General features: G+C 39.8%; 1 protein-coding gene and 1 pseudogene across 2 annotated transcripts in view; both read right to left on the reverse strand.

Moving 5' to 3' along the window:
* Positions 1-17,630, reverse strand: part of LOC144663854 (xanthine dehydrogenase/oxidase-like) — a 69,607-nt pseudogene extending 51,977 nt beyond the window's left edge. Inside the window, exons 1-7 of the transcript XR_013572681.1 lie at positions 15,831-17,630; positions 15,566-15,662; positions 14,654-14,762; positions 13,818-13,944; positions 10,357-10,418; positions 9,057-9,149; positions 6,639-6,719 (exon numbers count right to left, since the gene is read on the reverse strand). The product of XR_013572681.1 is annotated as a xanthine dehydrogenase/oxidase-like (transcript). The remainder of the gene's footprint in view (positions 1-6,638; positions 6,720-9,056; positions 9,150-10,356; positions 10,419-13,817; positions 13,945-14,653; positions 14,763-15,565; positions 15,663-15,830) is intronic.
* Positions 109-5,459, reverse strand: LOC144663857 (uncharacterized). The gene is made up of 2 exons (XM_078524930.1): positions 1,607-5,459; positions 109-333 (listed from the first exon to the last, which is right to left on the reverse strand). The coding sequence occupies exons 1-2, from the start codon at positions 5,138-5,140 to the stop codon at positions 259-261; spliced, it is 3,609 nt and encodes a 1,202-aa protein (XP_078381056.1). The 5' UTR covers positions 5,141-5,459; the 3' UTR covers positions 109-258.
* Positions 17,631-23,394: the final 5,764 nt, after the last annotated feature.

Here is a 23,394-nt window from a genome sequence, read left to right on the forward strand (position 1 = left end):
GATGGGCAGGTGTAATTGGCGATGGATCTCTGTGATCATCACTCACTGCAGTCAGAGGTCTTGAGTTGATGACACCTTCTATTTTAATAAGCAGTGTGTTCAGTTCAGTGAAGGTAAGAAGTGCTCTTCCTAGGACCTTACGAAGTGGTTCTTTGACTGCTCTACAAAATCGTTCCCACCAACCACCTCTCCATGGCGAGCGCTCAGTGATAAATTTCCACTTGATCCCCTTTGATGATAACTCAGACTTGATACGATCTAGATCCATTGCATCCCACATAGATTGGGTTTGTGTCTTGTGGTTGGCATACAACTTCTTGATTTCATTACTTGCTGCTACAAATGTTTTTGCGTTGTCTGACCACACTGTATCGCACAGACCTCTGCGATTTGTCATGCGACTAAAGGCTTGTAGGAACTCATCTGTTGTCAGGCTGTTTGTTAGCTCTAGGTGAACCATGCGAGACGATGCACAGGTAAATACACAAATGTATGCTTTCTTCACACTTGATCCCTCTTTCACGTAAAGGGGCCCAGCGAAGTCAGTACCAATGTGTGTAAACGGTAGTGAGGGTGTAACTCTCTCCTCAGGAAGCAGTCCCATCTTCTGATCACAAGGGCCAACACGCTGCTTTTGACAAGTTACACATTTTCTGATTATTCGCTTGACTTCACGTCTTCCTTGGGTTAGCCAAATTCTCTGTCTCAGGGTTGACAATATGGTTTCTGGACCAGCATGGAACATCTGTTTGTGGACATCTACTATCATCTTTGCGACTTCAGAATGTCCATGTGGCAGGATTACTTGATGCTTTGTTACTTCAGGAATGTCAGCGAAATGCAATCGTCCACCTACTCTTACTACTTGATCAGCTCTGTCATAGTAAGGGTCTAGCTTTAACAGGCGGCTGCTTTTGGGCAGTGCTTCTCCAGCTTTCAGCTGCTCGTAGTCTTCTTTATATACATCTTGTTGTATCCACATACAGCACTTCAACTCTGCCTGTTGCATTTCTTCAGCTGACAGCTCAGTCACGGGAGACTTGCATTTTGCTTTGAACACCTTTACAGCTCTTAACACGTAAGCAGTTACTCGGATCAGCTTCATCCATGTTCCGTAGCGAGACATATCGATTAATGGCTTCACGGTGACTGATGTGAAAGCATGGGTTACTCTTCTTTCCTCCTCACAGGCTTTTGGTGGACTATCTTCACTTTGATGTTGGATGGGTTGATACTCAAGAGGTAAGGACAGCCATTGTGGTCCATTCCACCAAAGTCCACTTGACATCAGCTTGTCACAATTCGATCCACGTGTCAACAGATCTGCAGGATTGTCCTCGCTAGCACAGTAGTGCCAACACTCGGGATCCCATGTCGACTGGATTTCTGATACTCGATTTGCTACAAATGGCTTCCATTGTGAGCTTCGTCCTCTAATCCAGTGAAGCGTCACCATACTATCTGTCCAGCATACAACACGGTTCATCTTGATTTGCAAAGTATCTACAACAAACTTCAATAATCTAGCATTGACCACTGCTGCTAGTAGTTCTAATCTTGGAAGTGACACTTCCTTGATAGGCGCAACTCTGGATTTCGACATCACTAGCTGAGAGGATGCTTGTCCCAGCTTGTCAATAACTCGAATGTACACTGCTGCTCCATAGGCCTTTGGGGAGGCATCTCCAAAACCATGTAGCTCGACGGTAGACTCCGAAGTGACACTTGTTCCAAACCATCTAGGTATGGCCACCTTCTTTAGCTGCAACAACTCTGACTTCCATGATGACCACTCCCTTTTAATGTCACTGTCCAATGGGTCATCCCACTCTAATCCTCTCCGCCAGAGCTCTTGGAAAAGGATCTTTGCTTTCACAGTGGCAGGCGAAATCAGTCCCATTGGGTCAAACACTTTGGATGCTAAACTTAAAAGACTTCTCTTTGTCATTGGATCATGGGATGAAACAATTTCGTTTGGTGCAATGAATCTGAAGCAATCAGATGTCAAGTCCCATGAAACACCAAGTGCTTTGAGTGGTTCACATGAATCAAACTTCACTAGTGGCGATGATGCTCTTTTCTCTGGGTCTATGCTATCCATTACGAGCTCTGAGTTGCTAGCCCATTTCGTCAAGTTAAATGCTGCTGTCATCATGATTTCTGACATCTCTTGTTGAAGCTTCATTGCAGAGTTGTCTGTGTCGGCTCCTGTTAAGCAATCATCTACATACATGTTATGTAGAATTTCCCTCACAGCATTAGGGAATGTCTCTGCATACTTATTGGCATGAGCATGCACTGTTGCGATGGCAAGAAATGGACTAGAGTTCACTCCAAATGTCAATCTTCGCATTCTGTAAACTTTGGGTACTTCATCTGTCCTTAGATCCCTCCACAAGTACCGGTGAACGTCTTGATCCTTTGGTGCAAGTTTAATCTGAAGATACATCTTCTCTACATCTGCTATCATGCCAACTCTGTGTGTACGAAAACGAATCAGGACAGATGCAAGGTTTGGTTGTAGTGCAGGACCAGGAAGGACACACTCATTGAGAGATGCACTGTCTTGCTCTTGGGCAGAAGCATCAAATACGATTCTACACTTTGTGGTCTTTCTGTCAGCACGGAAAACAGCATGGTGCGGTAAGTATCGGACAGTTCCATCTTCACTGCTCAAGTCAGTTACTTCCTCTGCAAAGCCTTTCTCTACATACTGGTTGATTGCAGTGGTGTATGCTTCAGCTTTCTCAGGGTCTCGTTTTAGCTTCCTTTCGATACTTTCAAGTCGTTTCACAGCGTGCGCATAATTGTTCTCAAGTTTTGGACGGTCTTTCTTCCATGGCAATCGAACTTCGTAGTTTCTTCCATCAAAGTTCAGTCCATCATTGAAGTCAGTGACTGCATACTCTTCTTCTTGTGACATAGTTGGATTCACAGTTTCAGTTATGCCAATTGCTTCTAGTTCCCAAAACCTTTTCAGACTTGTGGTGATCTCTTTATTCTCTACTATTGTTAGCATGGATGAGGTGTGCTCTGAAGAACTGTCTACAGGTCCTGTAAGTATCCATCCAAGGTGAGATTCTACAGCTACCAATGATTCAGGGGTTTCTCCTCTCTTACAAATTCCAGTTACGAAAGAGTAGTAGTGATCTGCACCGATAAGAACATCTACTTGAACTGAATTGCGTGGGTAGGAGTCTGCAAAAGTCAAACCTTGCAGGTGAGGATTGTTCTTAAGATTCAACTTGACAGGTCCCAAGGGATTACAAATCTTGGGTATAGTAAGAGCTTCCATTTCCACAGTTCCTGTTGGATGTCCCTGAATTGGCGAAAGAGTAAATCGCACTCTTTGAAATCTCTTGGTTTCACTTGTGTCTCCTCCCAGGGTTGCAACACTTAATAATTCTGAGGGGCCTTGCAGACCAATGGATTCTGCAATGTTCTTTCGGATGTACGACCGTTGACTGCCAGAGTCAAGTAGAACACGAACTGTAACTTCTTGGCCATTCACTGATAGCTTAGCTAACGCTGTCTGAAGAAGTGTCTCCTTCATAGATGAAGAGGGTTTTGAAGCAGCCAATCCAGTCAATGTGGTATTGTTAGGATTCTCAGTTCTTGCGACGAAAGGCTGACTATGCAGTAACTTGTGATGACGTTGACCGCAATTTACAACAGAACACTTGGGATGACGACAGATTTTAGAGAAATGCTTGCTGTTGGTAGGCTTAAGACAATTGAAACACAACTTGTTTTCTTGAACTAATTTCCATCTTTCATCTACTGGTTTGCCATTAAACACTGGGCAGTTAAGTGACCCATGATTTGCTTTGCAAAATCTACAACTTGGAATTGTTGGTGGTTTTGCCTCACTGAACAAAGCAGATGCAGTTGACACTTGTTCTCGGTCACTCGCTGGAATGAACGGTGGCTTTCTTGCTTTGTCTCTTTCCTTATTTGGACTACGACCTTTTGGGCTAAGATTTGGTTCTAGGTTCCTCTCTCCTGCCTCTTTGGATACAACCTGTCGATTGAGGAACTTAAAGAACAATTCAAGACCAATCTCATCTTCAGGGGTGTCTGCAAGCTCCAATTCCCACTTTTCTAGTAACTCTGATGGCAACTTGGTCTCAAACATTGGCAACAAAATACAACCATGACTCACTGGATTTTCTCCCAGAGCTTCTAAAGCCCTAGTTCGGTTCTTTAAAGTGTCATAAAGATCTCGAAGGGATGCTGCAGTTACAACAGATTTTGCATCCATCTTAATGACTGATTTGACAAGGGATGAGATTACCACACGTTTTCTTCCATACCTATGCTTGAGACATTCTACTGCCGGTTGATAGTTCGCCCCAGTAACTTCAAACCCTTCAATTGATTGCAAAGCAATGCCAGTCAGCACTGAACGCAGGTAAGTGAATTTCTGGACATTGGGCAAATCATCATTGTCATGCACTGCAGCTTCAAACTGATCCCAGAAGTTTTGAAATTTCAACACATCACCATTAAACTTGGGCAATTCAATTCTAGGCAGTTTAAGATTAGATGATTGGTGACTGTCCTTTTGTACACTCCCTTTTGAGGACTGTTCATTTGAATTGGACTCCTTATTTAAGTATTCATGGGCAGCATCAACAGCTCGATCTATCATATCCAAGAATTCCCTCCAACAGCTTAGCTCATCGTCAATTTCCTCGTCTGAGAGTAGTGAAATTATACGATCTCTCAACTGAAGATATGCCATGCGAAACTCTGTCAATCTCTCGATTCTAATCTGTATCTTGACCTTATTGCCTTCACTTTCGCTCAGCTCTGAAATATCACGAATTAAGGCCTCAATATCCCCCTGCAATACTTTCGCTTTACGTCGAATCGAAGTAATTTCCTTCGACTGTTCCTTGCTAACGGATGGAGGAAGTTCTTTGCTAAGTTTAGCGAAATTCAAATCTTCGTGTGATTCTGACAGCTCTGATTTCACAGCAGTCTTTGACTCATAATATGCGTTTACTAACCTCTGAATCAAGACCTTTTTCTTTCCAGCTGTCGATAATCCCTTTTCTTTGAGTAATCCACGTAGTTGCTCCACTGATTTTCGAGATAGCTCGTCTTCGATATCACTGTCACTTCCACTGGCGGCCATCTTGTCGCCCACGTGGTTTCGAGTGTTGACTGCACGAAGTCTCACAGAAGTCAGTCAATCCACAGCAAAATGTTCTTGCGATCTTCTAAATCCACAGCTCGAAGGACCATTATGTTTTGTTAAACTCAACGTCTTTATTCACGGCTTCTGGTGTACAAACAATCTTTGTTTCACAGCTTCGATTCTGTGCATGGACTTACAACTTTGAGCACAGCGAACACGATGCGAGTCACGTGACGCTCGCTGTAGGGTACCCACGGGGGTACAATTACAAGTCAAGTTTTTCGGGTTTCCTACAAAGTCTACCCCTGCGGGTGTAGCGGGCTGTAACAAGATGAACTAGGCAGAACGTAATTTGCATAAGGTGAGAAAACTATACTAAAAACAATTACAAACAGAATTCCGCTTTGATTACGGCTTGTGTATTAAAGCAAGAAAACACTTTAAAAACTCATCATCGTCCGCTCAATTCCTCTCACTCGAGTGGCATCACTTACTTTCCCTCAGTCGCTCTCGACTGATATCGCTCGCCTTCGAGCGGCATCACTCACATTCTGAAGTGGCAAGAAATACTCAATCATACTTGCATTTGCTTGCAAACATGGTTGAGTAGCAAGCTTTTCCTTCAGTCGCCTTTGACTGGCTTCAATCGCACTCTAGTGACATTTGCATTGCCAACGTCAGCACTTTCCAGAGCGGCCAAGCGTGTTGGAACTGGCAACTTGAAGCCTTACGTTGTTGGAACAGTTAATTCAGGAACAGCAGCTCGATGAGCAACCTAAGTGTATTGCACTGCTTGTGCTTCGACTTGTAACAGTCGTTGAAAAGGTGGTAGTTATTATTTCCGGTGCTTTGAATAGTCAAATATGGATCGCGCAGTCACATTAAAGGATATCTGAGATACAACCATCCAACCACCAAGTGAGTCTTTCTGATGAAATACATCAAGTAATATATAATGCATAACTCTTCAAATATATGTGGCCCCCCTATGTGGTTCTGTTGTACTGTGTATGACAAATATATTCATCCCAAAAGCGAGAAGTGATAATAATTTTGCGCTTTTGCTTTCATAAAGCGGCTGAAAATGTACTCGGTATAGGTTGCCAACAGCACGTGCAAAGCTATTACACCATGCATTTTACTTTTTGTTCCCTTCAAGATGTCTCTTACAGCTTGTCGCAATACATTTCAAAAAAAAAAAAGAAAAAAATGTTTCTTATTAAACATATTTTCCTCCTTTTGCCTTGCCCTAACGCAGAAGCGTCTTGACTGCACAGTATTAGCGGCTATTCTGTTCAACGATGAATGAAAATAAAGGTTCCGGAGAGGTAGTGTCTTACTGGTCTCTTGTCCTGCGCGCGCGAGTTGAAGAACACGTCTGAAATTCAGGTTAATTTTCGCGCTAAATGGAGGCTATTATTTATTTATTATTCAATGTTTCTACCATAGCGATGATTGCTGAGGTGTATTTTTTATTCTAAACTGAGTTAATTACCATCAGTTCAGGTGGAAAAATGACATCCTGTGTTGGATCATAGGGAGCGAAGTCCTCTGGCTTGAACAATTTATCACAAACCTGTATGTACCAAAAAATTAAATTAAATTTCTTATGTCAGAAACTCAGAAGAATAGTACGCATGTAAACAAAGTTAAGAATTGCTGGATTCATGTTTCATATAACAACGAAACTATCAATACCCATGTTTATAACTCGAAAACTGAGACCTGATTCGATTCCCTCAGCTCCAGGTCATTTTTAACTCGGAAAAGAGTTGTAGTGGGCGAAGTGAATTCACTCCTTCCATCCTTCACTCGATTCCTGTAAACGTAGGCACGCAATACGTGCAAGTGTTTTACGGCCTCTAGAGAATTAGACCTGTCCTCTGATAACCTACATTTCTTGTTAAGTTGAATAATATTAACATGCCTAATTACCAGCCGAAATATTGTATTAATGCCAGTTTTCTTGAAATACCGTATTTATTCAGCTTTAAGCCGAGACTCTAAACGTTTGGTTTTTAGAAACAATTAGACTCCGACAAAAAAACCGAAACACTCGGAAATAAGCCGAGACCCAATTTTTTTCGTCGCAATCTCTTCTACAATAATTATTTCTGCCTGAGACTGTTTCTGTTTCTTTCCTTCTGTTCCTTTCTTTAAGTTTAGCTAATTTGCAGAATCATAGACTACGAGCAGTCCCTATTTTTTTCGCAGAGTTCGAAAAAAAAAAAAATTCGCTTTAAACTCGACGAACTCTGCGAAAAATAGGGACTGCTCGTAGTCTAGCAGAATCACTGCTAACGTGACTTTTTAAGAGAAAGAGGGTCAAGAAGGAATCGATCTATTTGACTTGTTGTCGCGACACCAGGAACTGGCAAATCAGAAGCGTTCGTTCCCACGCGCTTGGTAAACATTGCAACACAATCTGACAGAAATCGGCTGCATGTAATATTTTTGTTCAAAAGCGAGAACTTAAAATACCACGACTTCTCTCACGTTCTCTGCTAAAAGAAACCATTTCAGAAGATTTTGATTGGATTGAGGATACTCGACAAAATACTGGTAACAGCACATATTTCGTTTTGATGACATTTAAAGTTCACCCGCTTGATCTGCTTGATCTTTTCGCAAGCATCTTGGCGAATTGCGACGAACTGAAGATTCACCGAATCATCAGGAATCATCCCGTATTCTCTGGCGATTTTGCAGTTGTTCAGAACTGTCTCTACCTCGGTAACGACTTTCAATTTGAAGGTTTAGTTGTTTGAAAACCAGTAGCTTTTGGCTGATGATCGAAAACTGCTTTTCGGAAAAATGCGTGATTGTTTGAGATGGGATTCTGAACTCAGGTGAATGTTTTGCCATGCTTGTGTACGGTTCTATTAATAAATTCATTCTTTGTCAGTGATTTGTTGTTTTTTAATTACATAGTTGTGATTTAACAAATATGTTGATTCGCTGCACGTGGATTGTTTTATAGTTTGAAGGAAAAATCGTGTCTCGGCTTATAGCTGAGTGATTTGGGTTTATTTTTTGTCAGAGTCTAATTGGTTCCAAAAACTAAAAGTCTAGGGTTTCGGCTTATAGCCGAATAAATACGGTACATGCATGCTTAACTACCAGCCAAAATATTGTATTAATGTCAGTTTTCTTGAAATAGACCAAAACTTAATTTTTCTAATGATATTATTATTTTGCCTAACCTTCAAAAAACAAAAAGGAAACATAAAAAGAAAGAAAACAATTTGCAACCGATGGGAACTCTATCACTTGCCCTTTCGGCCTGCTCTCGATGAGCAGCTAGATGACAATGGAACTAAACTAACATTTGTTTTAGCAAATCTCTCCTTGTCAGTTTGTTGTTTTCGATTCTTGTTTCATAATAACTTTTCGAGTTTAGTGGCTCATAGCCACTTTGAATAGTTATTTCTTTCCAACTTTTCCCTCAACAGCACGAACTCCCAAAAATTCGAACCTTTTTCGATGTCCGTTGAAGATTCGAGCTATCGGAATTCGCAGTAAAACGGATTCATGCTAATAATAATTTGCCAAATTATGAATAATAAGAAGGAAGGAGAAGCCACGAGCCAAGCGGCCCACATTGCCAGAGCTTATCCCGGTTTCCGTAGCATTAAGCGGCTAGGAATATTTCTACCCCCCCCCCCCCCCTTGAATGGGATGCTAGTCTATTGCAGGGTTCCCCCCAGCATTATGTCGCCGGTACCCATTTATACATCTGGGTGAAGGGAGGCACTATGAGAGTAAAGTGTCAAGTTGCCCAAGAACACAACACAAGTGACCCCGGCCGGGGCTCGAACTCGGACCGCTCGATCCGGAGTCCGGCACCCTAACCATTAGGACACCGCGCCTCCCACATTTATTAATAATAAGAGGACAACGCCAATTGACTCACATTTTGGTCAACGTTTCCTGCCTCGTTATTGACAGTGGTTTCATTCTGGTTGATAACTGTACAACAGCCTTGCACGCGTTTATCACAGCATTCCTGAAACAGACACATATAAGATAAGTATTACTTGTAGAATCAGATTGTTGCAAACATCTAAGGCTGTAGCTAGCAAGAGTGGCAAGAGGCACTTGTCTTGTCCAGATAAAAAAAAAAAAAAAAATACGTTTAATTGGAAAGATATTATTTTTTTCTGAGGAAACTATACCTTAGGAAAAATACTGAAAATAGCGTTTTGAAACTTCATGATTTTAAATTTTTCCGGGGCATGCCCTCAGATTCCCCTATAGCTAGCCGCTCGGGACTTCGGCTATCGGAAATCTTGCCTCGTCTTTGCAAAGAGTCTGGCTACGACCCTGTAAACTAAAAATTTGGCGTTTAGTTGTCGACAACTCACTTCACATACTACGTTTTTTGTTGTTGTCGATATTAAACATTAAATTGGCGACAAGAAGTAGTTGTCGACCACAATATTACAAGTTTGTAGAGGCCCTTAGGCCACATTTTCCTGTGTTTGCAATTTGTAAAAAATAGTGGTTTCCAGCTTGGTCTCAAAACAACAAAGTTAAGCTTTTACGTTTCTTTTCGAGCACAAGCTGGCTACATGTATTCTAATTTCCATTGTGTCACTCTGTCACTCTTGTGGAGGAAAGCGTGGCCGAGTGGTTTAGGGAGGAAGAAAGGGACGGGAGAGTAAATCTCTCTCCTCCCTACTTTTTTGCGCCACTTTCTCCCACCTCCCATTTTTTTAGCTAGAATTTCTCCCTCCTCCCTACTTTTTTTGTGCCACTTTCTCTCTCCTCCCATTTTTTAGCCAGAATTTCTCTCTCCTCCCTAATGTTTTTGGGCCTTTCACCCTCCTCCTTATTCTGAACCTCCCCTCCCCTCTTTAGGGAGCTGGTGTAATAATCTGGAGGTTCCGGTTCAAGACCTGCCCTTGCCACTAGTTGGATTTGTTTCTCGGTTGTTTCCTCGGTCACGCTTTGTATAGAGCCAACTGATCTGCCCCCTGCCAGTTGGAAATTTTTAACCTTGCCATGTCCATTTAAAATATTTGTTTCCTCTGTTTCAGTGTCATGCCTGTAAACTAACTATCTAGAAGCTAAGTGCATGACCACTATTTACATTTACAACACAGGAATAAGATTGGAATTTTTATTACGTCTTAGCACATTATATTGAAGAGTATTATGGAATTTTTAGAAGAGGGCCTATTCCTTTCAAACAGTGTAATTAGGGATAATACCTTTGTGAAAGTTTTAAAACCCTCTATAATGGGCCTGTAACCAGTACATCGACATAAATTACCTGCAATTGAGAAACAAAGTTAGTGTACACGACCTAGGGGTGCTCCCATAAGGGACGGACCATTATTTTCTTGGAGGAGGGGAGGGGGGGATAAATACTATTCCTCTGCAAACTTTTTTTTAGTTTATGCACCTCTGCAAACATTTTTTTTCGAAACTCTTACTATTTTTTGCTATACATATCGTTTTTGCAAACAATCTATTTTGTCTTTCCAGGCCCTGCAAACAATTTTTTAAATATTTTTCATCCCCTCCTCCCTCCAAAAAAATAATGGTCCGTCCCTAAATGAACTAAATTGATGTGTGTGTTGAGGATAAAGAAGACTATGTTGCATTTGCACCACCCCTCCCTTCTATAAATTATAAAAGTCGCTAAGTATCTTGGGAGTAAGATAATAAAAAGCACAAGGATCATTTTGTCCGCCATATTGGATATATAGAGCATAATACATGGTTGCGCGGATATATGAAATCTATCTTCGAGGGTTAAAATCGGCTACGAGAAGATGAATTTCATATCTCCAAGCAACCATGTATTATTCTGTATATTATATAAACCTACTAATTACGATGTTTTTGACGATTTTCCAAAGATTCCCGACCATTTTCCGAAGGTTTACGAAAATTTTCAAAATGTTGTCCGAAGGTTGTACGAATGATTTTGATACATTTTCCGAAAAATTCCGAAGTTTTCCGAAGATTGCCGAGGAAGATCCGAAGATGTTTCGACTTAATATCGATTTACTTTGGCTTATTGAGCATTGAAACAATGCAAACTCTGCAAGCTGATTGGTCAAAAATGATATCACACATGTGTGGATATCATTTTTATATATCTACACGTGTGATACCTTTTTTCTCGATTTGCTTCCACTCGCTAATGCACTTTATACCATGCCATAGAAAATACAGCCAATCAGAATTCAGGAAAGCCGTTGTGTATTCGACATTATTCAAATCAACCTTCCCATCGTGCGCTGCATCGTGCGCTTATTCTCGACGAAATTTAGTAAGCTTATTTTCTATGGCATGGTATAAAATAGTTACGCAACACTTTCTCGTGGTATACTATGGAATATCCCACTTGTCACTTGTATTTTCTTGGTATACACACTCGCCTAAAGGCTCGTGTGTACACCGAGAAAATACAAGTGACTCGTAGAATATTCCATATTATTAAATTCTCAACCTCGGATATTGCATTTCTAGCTTTCTGATTGGTTTACTGAATCCCAGTTGTCAGCTCGTATACCTATGTTTGACCTTATATGGGAAATGAGTGCGGCAAGTGCGGCTTAGCGTAAATTAAAATTTTCAGGAAGCGACAGTTCCTTCAAAAAAATGGTTTTAAACAGCAAATTTGGCGAGCTTTATGAACAAGAAATAATTGGCGGTGCCTAGAAAAACCACAGAAATGCCATAGTAAATTTAACTACGCAAAACAAAAGGATTGATGCGAAAAGTTTAATTAATAATACTTTTAAAAGCACAACAAGAGCGAGTGAATATAAAGTAGAAAAGCAGCAAATAATTTACGAAAGAACGGCAAACTGACACAGTTTCATTCAGTGTACGTCATAAAACTAGGCTCAGCACCTCAGTAAAGTTCAATCTTGGTTTTGTACTTTTACACTTCAATAAACCTGTCCGACTTTGAGCTCAATTTCGCTTCAAATAATATAGAAGTTTTGATGACAGCCGTGGAGCCGTAAAGAAGTACAATGTAAACACTTGCTTTGTTCGACTTGCACAAGACTTGCAGTTTCCAGAAAGCTTTTGCTTCGGATCTTCTTGTAAATCTTCACTGTTGTCACAATTTCCAGGATATTGAGACGACTTTAGAGGGGATTGTTCGAGGAAAATCTTGGGAAGAAAACTCTCTCGCTCGCTTTCCTCGTATGTTTCATTCAACTCAAGAAGTGAACACCGCGCCTGAAATTTTCGCGCCTTCTCATACTATCACTTCGTTTACATCAAAATGAAATGTCCAGTCGATTTAAACTTGAGAAGAATTTAAATAAAACAATTATTCCATTTGCCCTTGTTGGATACGAGTCGTTATAGCCAACTCGGCGCTTCGCGCCTCGTTGGCTATTTACTACCTCGTTATCCAACGCGGGCTCATGGAATAATTGTTAAGTATACCACTCGAAAGCGTTGCATAACTAGTATGTATTTTATATAATAAGTAGTTTTTCTTACAAGCGTGCAAATTGCGTTGTTCCTTCCTCGGCCGGCAACATGTGCCGCTGTGAAGGGTACGATTGTCAGGCAGTTTAGACTGGGTTAGGGAAAGGTAATCAGCGAGTTCTTACTGGAATAGGGTATCCTTTTCCGTAAAATTATTCAGTTGGTCGTATAACTGAATCTATGAAGTTTCTTGGCAGATGACTCATGACATTTAAAATTAGTACAGTGGGGAATACAACATATTAGCTGACGTCTGTTTACATTATGAACAAAGGAAGCGTTGATAAATAGATCTGCTGTAGGATAGGGATTTTTTAGTGTTTAATCCGAGAACAATTAAGGTTGCAATGGAATTTCCTAAAAAAGAATACGGCATAAGAACTAACCTCTACCTTTCGTTGCAGTGAAACTATACCACACATAGTTTTTAAATAACGAGGATTCGGGTTTGATCAAAAATAGTGGCGGATTAACGGATTTGTCCAAAAAATAGCAGGGATCAGTCAGCCCCGTAATTAATATTTATTATTGCACAACCAAAGTTAAGCGAGCGCTCTGATTGGTTAAAAAGCTACATATCAAGAATCCTCTGCGCCATAAAGCTGAAAGAATATTAGCTATGCGCTACGTCTGATCATTGATTATAAAACTATCCACGGTCAGATACCTATTCAAAAGTTTGATCTCCTTTCAGTCCTTTAGCGTTTCGTCAGAGAATGCGTGAGTATTGCACGCGAAAGTTCAAAATTCAGAAAGTGACCTTAGCAAACGCAGTTGTTATACAGAAAATACTCACTCACTCACTCACTCACTCACACACTCACTCACACCTTAAAGTTGTGCTATAAAACAAATAGTAAACGCCACAGCGTGCACTACCGAGTTATGGATGCACTTGAGGGGTTTGCTAAGCACCCAAAAAGCTAGAGTCTGCTTCTTTCGTCCTTAGCAACCTTCTGCGTACATGAATAACTTATTATTATAATAACCTGAATTATACGCGCATTTTAACCCACTCGCCTAGCGGCTCGTGGGTCACTTTTCTGTTTATACCACATTTTGACGTAATTTGTGATCTATAACTGAACAGACGCACGGCAAAATGGAATCTATTCGTTAAATAGTGCACACTGTGGCGTTTACTATTTGCTATTTTTTTAAATCCCTTTTCAAGATTTCAACGCTATTGGAAACTAACTTTCTTAGTCACCTTGAAATGCGCTTTCCATTTCTTTTTGTGTTGGTAAAGAGTTGTTCCTTAGCAGTGTATACATTGACATCACCATTCCGGGAGTACAAAATCCACACTGCGATCCATGAGATTTAACAATCCGCTCCTTTAGAAAAAAATAAGAAGGTTAAGGGAGTCTAGATGATCGGGTCAAGATTCTATCGTTAGCGATGACGTCACCAGGCTTTGCGCGGTCACCGAAACAAGACATGCGGGACGCTCAGCTAGGGACTAAACTGAAGTAACCTTTGTTATATTTAACCCTATTCAGACCGGGCTTTTTTGGACCTTCTCTGACCCGGGAGAATTAACCAGAATATTTAACCAGTCACAATGAAACTTATATGATGTATTGTATGTCCGAACATCTTTGTTTTGGTATACGGCACGTGGGATGATGACGTCACATCACGTGACAATTATATCATGATGTCAAAACAGCCGCCAGCTTGGATTTCAAAATTTTTCCAAAATGCCAGAAAACCTACCAAAATTACTGCAAAGTACTCAAAACCAATAATAATGTGCATTTAAACCGTAAAAATGTAAAAATAATTCCATTAAAGTTTATTTTTTATTTATAGAAACACGAAAATTACAAATTTTGGAAAACATGCCTGTCAAAATGCCGTTGCCATGGTGATATCAAGTTCCTGACACATCATCCAACCATACCAAATTATTGCCAGATAAAGTCAGAAAGTTTTGCAGCGTTTGGTTATATCTTAAAGAAGTTATAAGAGTTCAAAGTCAGCGCGGGCCTCAAAAGCCCCCCCCCCCCCCCCCCGGTCTGAATAGGGTTAAGCTGTACTTACCTGTACTGGATGCAGGGCAGTCTTGGTTCTACCGATACCTTCCACTGTGGTAACAGCCATTCCATCAACTGCACACAATGGCAGCAAACAACCATTTGCAGAAAAATGCCTTATCAGAGTTAAAGTTGATGGCTATTCAATGGACATGACCTGATACGATAAATAAATTCCATCAAACTCAAACTATCCGTACGTACCACGGTAGTGAAACACTAGAGAGGTTAAGCATGACGTTTACGGCAAACGGCAAACGGCAAAAATCAAATTTCTGTCGTCTCTCTTCAGGTGTGTGTACAGAAGAGTGAAATTATTTGTATTTGCAATGAATAGTAGGAGACGTTATTCCCTTTTTGTGTGGTTTATTTGCCGATTAGAAGAAAAGAACTTAAGATTAGAAGTTATCTTTGCCGTTTGCCGTCTGCCGTTAACGCCATGCTTAACCTCTCTAGTAACTATTAATGATTGTAAAATTAATTTAATATTCTTGCGGGTGGAAACCGCAATCCCAGTACCATATTCAGATCACATGTACACAAGTTTAAACCCCAATACTGTTCCAATACAAATCAAACAATAGAATTAACTTTTGATACAAACTCCTGTTCAGCTAATTAGTATTTATTAACTCATGAACCCGTTTTTTATAACATAGCGGCAATGTAACATATTGGCAACAAAGTTGAGCGCGAAAACAGGTTTCCTTTGTGATTGAGTTCAATGCTCTGCATGCGTCATCTTATATACACACGGCCGTGTGTACGCAGCTGTGTATGTTACGTTATACACCGTGATGTGTCAATAGGAGTTAGACAGGGCCAGCACGCGAGCTTTCATAAATGTATTTAGCACTAGTACTGATATGCCAATCGAGGACACAGTGTATCTGACAAACAAATATTGCGTAAAGGATACTTGATCTTTTTATTTTCATGATCATACTTGGAGATCATAACAGTGCATGCTCCACAGCCACCTTGATTGCAGCCAAGCTTGGTTCCTGTTAAACCCACTATCTTGAAGTTAAGGTGTACAATCAAGTGAGCAATTCCATCATGATACTAAATTTACTTGATAGAATCTCAGTCGTTTTCTATATTAATGTAGGAATGATTCCTTCTCTACAATAAATGACTTCTCATCCCAACGCACCATGCATAGAAAATGCATTAAAGGATACAGTGATTTCGGAGATACTGTAGTAGATTCATTTCGGGTTGCACATTTTGCTCTGTTACCTTTACGTTAGAAAATTCAAGACAATGATTACCGTATTTTAAGCAATTATAATATCAAAGCTGCTTTAAAACCACAAAAGCTTCATTGGTTCCATAGTACCCTTGACGTACGGAAACATGCAGAAACCTGTGCAGTTGCAGGCGTTTGTTGAGAGGATCGTTCGGTCTTTTCCGTCTTCTGTTGATCAACGGTCAAGGTAATGATACATGTGACCACAGCACTCAGGGCGCTTCGGGTAGCCATTCGCCCTGCCGCAGTCACATGTTTCAATTCCCTGCCGAGTTTGTGACAAAAGCTACATTGGAGAAACGAAACGAACAAATTGGTGCGAAAGACGTATTTTGGAGGCTTGGGAAATTAAGCAAAAACCGCGATGACGCTAAACCTAAACGCGATGACGACATGCATTTACCACACGAATTTCTAATTTTAGCCTTCAGGACCAGACATTAGCGCTCGATTTGCATATTATATAAGAACGTGCTTTTTTTAAATTCACTTATCACTTCCCCCCGATAAAGGCTTAAGTTTTAGCCGAAACGTTGGGACATTTCGGATATTTTACGAACACTTAATAACAAAATTTTTAACCAGAGTAACGTTTATTTTTATTTTTAATCATGAACACTAAGGTTGTCTCATCCAGAGCAGGGAGATACACACGACAAAAAAAAAGCATCAAATATAGACTTAATTTGTACCGCTTAAATAAAAAAAAACTTGCGTGTGCATTTAACAAGTTGATATACACTAAACGCTTAACGCAGGCTAGTGGCTGAAAAAACTCAACGTCCCTGGATGATACCCCTGAAATATTTTCCATGGCATTTTCGGCATCATTTAAACTCCAGACACAAGTTCAGCTATTCCTTCGAGCACAAAACGTTACTGAAAGGGTCTTTACTGTGATCGAAGGATCCGACGCCATCTTGTTTTGCATGAAACGAGGCCATGTGTCAGCCTGAGCCAGCCAGTCCAAGATGGTGCCCAAAAGCTGAAATGGGACAACATCGGAGATATGATTCTGGACAAACGACACGATTAGTATACGTACTCCTTTGTCGAACGCAATTATAAAAACAACAAGATCCTAATGGATTCAATCCAAGTTTTACAAAATAAAGCTGCTAAATTGATCCTGGATAGGTCGACGCATTCGTCTTCATCCGAAACACTATCAGATCTGAACTGGACAAACCTGTCTGTCAGAAGGCAACTGCAACGTTACATCCACATGCATAATTTAGTCAATGACGACAGTACTAGAAATAACATCATTGTACGAGGACAAAATTATCATAGCTTTAACACCCGCTCCAAAAACATCATTCGAACTACAAAATCTGTCACCAACTGGGAACTTCTCAGATCCTTTAACAGTGCTTTGGCTGACTGGAATAAACTGCCGCCAACAACAAAAATCTATCTCTAAGAGACTTTAAGAATGTCCTACACAAAACATTAATGTAAATAATAAGTATAAGCTAGATAGTTTTTTAACCTTAATGATCAATTGTATTTTTATTAATTTTACTGCGAATTTTAATTTTATATATTTTTAGCCGTATCGTTCTTAGCTTTTAGGGGTTTTTAATCAACTTTGTAATAATTTCGATTTTTAATTCATATATATATTTTTTATGCCGTTATTTTTTTTATCTCAGGACCTCCCTGAAAACCACACTAGTGGGTGGAGCCTCCTGTTAAAAGATCATCATTATTATTACTATTATTATTATTATTATTATTATTATTATTATTATTATTATTATTATTATTATACATTGTAGTCACTAACAGTCTTCTCATTGGCTAAGAGCCTACAGCTAATTCTGGGAATCCGCGCGACCCCGCTGATTAGTGAATAATCTGCTAGCAGATTATTCACTAATCTGTAGGTTACGCGCGCAATGCATGATTTCCAAGAGCAATGTGGTCAGGCATTTGGCGGCGAAGGAAATTCATAGTTCGTCGATTCACTTCTTCAAACGAGAAATAGTTTGACCGAAGTTCAAAAATTGCTGGACAATAAATTAAAGTCTCGGAAAACACAAAATGACTAACAAAAATTGGGAAGATACTATTCGATAATTTAGCTATAGTAGGAATTAGCACAAGTTTTGAAACAGGTTGAAATCGTTTGCATTACTTCCCTTTCCAAAAAAAAAACAATGCATATGTACAGTTGTATAATAAAACAATTATTAAATTCGGTTTATGTGATATTCGGAATAATCAAGGTCTCGGTATCAGCATGGTCTCGGTATGAACACCTACCTCGACCTTGATTATTCCGGATATCACAAAAACCTCATCCAATAATTGTTTAAAATACGCATCATGGAGTGCAAATTACGCGCAAAATGAGCACCAATATGTCAGGATATTTGTACACCACACGACTACTTAAACTGGTTCCCTATTCCTGATTTTGAGAAAAGGAAACGTTGGATAATAAATCTCTTGTTAGACATTTTAGTTGGTAGTATAGCACTATTATCGCTGTGCATTTGCACTCCTGTCTTTTTTTTTTATTTTGACTCGACCTTCGGGCTGGCCGAGTATAAGACTCGTAAAAGTATACATCGATACTATACACTAAAATGTCTAATAAGATATGTGTATTCACCTCACATACCTTTCTTCCATTAACAAAAAAGGAGATTTCTTGGCTACATGAAGTGAACATCTTCACGGCTACCTGCAAGGTTATCAACGTTAACTGTTAAACTGATCCCTTTTACTCAGCCGCCAACAAAGAGAAGTGCGCTTGCCTGGATAAAGGGCTCAGCATCCGGCGGGGGGGGAGGGGGGGGGGTTGGGCTATTGAAAAAGCATTTATACGGGGAGGCTTCGCCCGAGGTCCAAACCCTTATTGTTTTTTATTTAAAACTAGCAATGGTGTATTGCAATTCCTGCGTTTTGATTGGTCAACAGGCAATGGTTTATGAGCTCATATACCATTGACCACAAATATGGTATCCGATACGCGTCAACGAAAACAGCTAGGGAGCCCAAATATTCCAATTCCTTTGGGCGTTTTTTAATAAAACTATGATTCCACGAGTTCGCGTTGGATATGAGATCTTCTACCATCTCATTACCACTGAACAAGCGCGAGTGGAATAATTGTATTATAAAAACGCCCAAATATTCGAGGTGGGCGCTTTCTCGAGGCTGGGCGCGTATTAAATCTTCACACTTTTTCTTGTAATCCGCGATTAATAAAACATGAGGGTCATGAAACTCTCTACGTTTGATAAGTTAATAAATTCGAGCAATTTCCAACTTATAAAATCCGGAACATCCGCGTGATCGCCAATGTTGTCATGTGACTTTTTCAGTGCTGTTCTTGATAGCGCCAGTAAGGTATTCCGCTTTTTTAAGTCGTATTTTTCAACTGTTCGTCGAAATAAAAAATGCAATTTTATGGCTAGCTATTTCATTGGTTTGGTATATAAAAGTACAGAAGTTCATCTCAGTGTCTTTAAACTAAAGATCTTATTTCCACTTCTATGAATAATTATTCATTAAAATAGTATATTTGTCTTGATTACTTATGGTGAAAATGGTGAAAATGACGATTTTTGGCAAGACATGCTTGCATTTATGTAAACAAATCAAACATTAGCTAAAAATACCAGAGAACGAAAGAACAATTAAAGTGTACCAATAAAGGCATGTAAACAAAATTGATTAAAAATACGGACACCATGCTTCGACTGCACCATTTCCATCCTTGACGCTGCTATAACCAGTAGAATACACTGTACTTCACTGTACTTCACTGGGTATCTCAGTTCGCAGACGCTAGTTTATGGCGGATTCCAATACTAAAACTTTGAGCGAAAACAGAACGAAGAAGCGTGTCGCAATCTATTAATTCATTTTTTGTCATTAAAATGTTTACATAATCAAGTGAAAATCACAGTTTGTTTTAAAATTGCGTCATCTCTGTCTACCGGCCGTGTTATTTGTGTTCTAATTATGAGCAATGGACGGTTAAAAAGTAAACAATTGCTATTTAAAATACATATGCTGATCGTGACCTTTACACACAACTATTATGACGAATTGCGTTTGGTCCCAAATAATAAACAAGGCGCCGTCTTCTAAATATGGGACCGATATTGTCATAAGAAACACGGAAAACACATTGCATATAAGCAACATCATTTAAGGGGGTCCAAAATAGGCGTTTGCAATCCCGCATCCCGCCACCCCATTTGGCCCTATTTGGCGACTGTGAACGCCACTTATGCCACGAATTTCACCTAATAGTACTTCAGTCATAGGTTTTGTAAACGAATCGACTGTTAAACCGTAAAGGACAGCTAAATAGAGATGTTATCCCGACTAGAAAGTCGACAGCTTAAGTAGCTTACTGATGGCCAAACCACTGTCCTCTTCTACAAAAATTTCACCCTCGAGCTCATAAGTTTCACTGCCCGACTCGTACTCAGTTGCTTTTTCTTCTAGGGTGGGATTCTGCTGTTCTTGTTACACTAGTCGGGAAACAGTTGATTTTTCTCTACCTGGAGAAATACCGCTTGCATGCGCAGTGAAAACAGTTTGTTTGAGCTTTAAACGAGTTAACCCTCGGACGTACAAGGGGGGGGGGGGTGGATGCCACCCCCCCCCCGTAAGGTTTTTCCCAAATTTTGAAAAAAAGCTTTTACCCTACAATGCTGAAACTTTCGGTAGCTGTTCATTCATCCTTTGCGGAAATTTTGATATGTCAACCATGTGTCCATGGTATGTGACGTTGCCATGGCAACGTCATAAATACAAGCAGGTCTTGCCAAAAATCGTCATTTTTAACATTTTTCTTGATTTTTTCCAGTTTTTTATAACAGAAGTGCAAGATTTGTTTATTTTTACATTCCATAAGCATTCTAGCTTGATTTTTCATCAATTTCCGTTATTTTGTGACTTTCTAAGAAAATGTTGAAATCCAAGATGGCGGATCCAAGATGGCGGCTCTTATGACGTCACGTGACGTCATATGACGTCACAGCCAATTAAAATTATGTCATCTTGTAGAGTAAGCTAAGGGCTTTCTTTTCAGAGCAAAATAATTTCGCTACGCCTTAATATAACGAAAACTCTGGGGAGGGGTTCCATCCACCCCCCTCCCCCCCTTGTACGATGATGGGGGTATGAGTTTGCTTGTACGTCCGACGGTTAAAATTGCTAAGCAACTTTAGAAGACCTTGAAATGCAAGCTGGTTTTAGACTCTCAGTTTCAGAGGCCCTGTTAGGATAAATTTCGAGAAGCGACGCAGCATTTTAACAGCGACATAGATATAGAAGAAATAAAATTGTGACGAACCACAAGACTTGTGTTGAAATGGCGACTATGGCGATCGACGGCGAACTTATGTAGTCACAACTTCCCTGCATCATCAACAAGAATTGGTCATTAAAATGTTTCGTAAATATAGTGATCTCTCTAAAGCTTCCCTGATGCAGGGATTTTTTTCCAGCAGATTTAACAGGCAGAAGCTTCCAAGTTAAAAAGCGGCTAAACACAATTGCAAACAACTAACATATTACATTCTGATTAGCAAAGTATAAGCATACAAGACAAATTAGCTCAGATGTCATTTCAGCCGAGCAAGATGCAAACCCACCTTTGAAAAATCGTAGAAGATGAATGCCAGCGCACTGAGATATCTGTTGTATGTTATTACACAACCCTAGAAATATAAAGGATTTGTTTGGGAGAACGGTTTATTTCATAAATGAAAATATCAAATTTGTTGATGCACGAGAAACTCCTGCTCTGTGTACTTAGTTTGGCCACATGTACTTGACATGTGTACTTAAGTTAGTCACATCGCTTTTTAATTTGTCGACTAGAAATGCACGAGAAACTCCTGCTCTTGTGTACTTAGTTTGGCCACATGTACTTGACATGTGTACTTGAGATAGTCACATCGCTTTTTAATCAGTCGACTAGAAATACCCATGTGAGCGCAGAACGTTACTCACAGGACGATCGTTTAATCCCACGTTAGGACAGAAAATTCATGACGCGCTTTTCAGTATAACTTTTGCTACAATAATTATGCTCACGACGATAAAGGATGTAAACAAAGTTTATTGAAGCGAAGCGATAAGACGTTAACAAACGAAGCGATGCGTAGCGAAGCGATGAGTAGACGGACTAGACGGTGCCAGTAAACCACAGGTACCCCAAGCTCTATGTAAGATATAGACCTTGTGACCTTTGTTCAGCGTTGTGTGAGTGTTGTAATTTGAGCGTCACGGCGGCTGTTGCGTAACAGCGAAATTATAAGGATTTGTATGGGGAATAACGATTCCCGCTTTAATATAAAAATGAAAACTAGTTTTTTAATAAAAAAAACCTTACCTAAAGTCCACTGTCTGTTGTTCTTTCTCTTATGTGGTTTTTGGAGCGATTTAGCGCGATTCCAGTGAGTTATAGTTCCATTAGGATCATAGAGAGGAAGGCAATAGAACTATAACTCACTGGAATCGCGCTAAATCGGCTAAAAACCTCACAGCACACAAAGGGAACAACAAAGGAGATAAGTTGAGTGGTTTTTATTGTAATTCAACGGATATTTTTTCGTTCTTTTCGGCTATATTTATTTCCCCATACAAATCCTTATAAATATGCAAATCGATCGAATTACGAAACAAATGCAAAGGTCATCTTTATTGTACTCATATATGGAGCTTGGGCTTCCTGTGAGTAAACGAAGAAAGCGATGTACTGATGAAGCGATCGATACTAAGCGGTAAAAGCGGTTTCGAAAACTAAAAAGTAAATACAGCGAAAACTATAATTAGACTAACTAGAAACTACCTTAAACTATATAAAAACAAACTTCGGAACGATGCAAAAAAGACTTTTAAAACGTAACATGCACAAAGTGAAAAATACATACTTCTGTGTCCGCGTTAAGGATTTCACAGCGTTGACGTTGAGCCTTACTTTTGATCTTAACACGATGACACGTTGACTAGAACTGAAAAAGTTTCTTGCGCACGTTCGACAAAATGCTGCTAATACAAAGAAAAATAGATTTTTTTGTTTGTAGATCATACGTAGGCAAGTATATCCGGGGCAAAGAAAACACAAATGCTAAATAAAGATATTGAAGATCCGATACCAGGATTCATTGTAAGAAGATAAAAAGCGTTCTCTGGTAAATGCACAAAGTGAACGTTCTGGTAAATGCAGAAAGAGAACGCGTTTTATCTTCTTACAAATGCTAAAGGTAATAACGCAAAAGAAACTAAAAAGGGATCGAAAGGAAATACGAAAAAAAACAGAAAATATTTGGCAGTAACAGCACGAGAAAACTCCTGCTCTGTGTACCGTTAGTTTAGAGTCACGCTTGTTTTGTGTGTATATAAGTTGGTCACATGTACTTGGCATGTGTACAAAGTTAGTCGCATTTGTTGACATTATCTGTCAACAAATTAAACTAGTTTTATCGGCTCTTTCAAAATGCACGAGAAACGCCTGCTCT

Source organism: Oculina patagonica, chromosome 8, assembly GCF_052425735.1.
Source record: "Oculina patagonica isolate OP01 chromosome 8, crgOcupat, whole genome shotgun sequence".
Lineage (NCBI taxonomy): Eukaryota > Metazoa > Cnidaria > Anthozoa > Scleractinia > Oculinidae > Oculina > Oculina patagonica.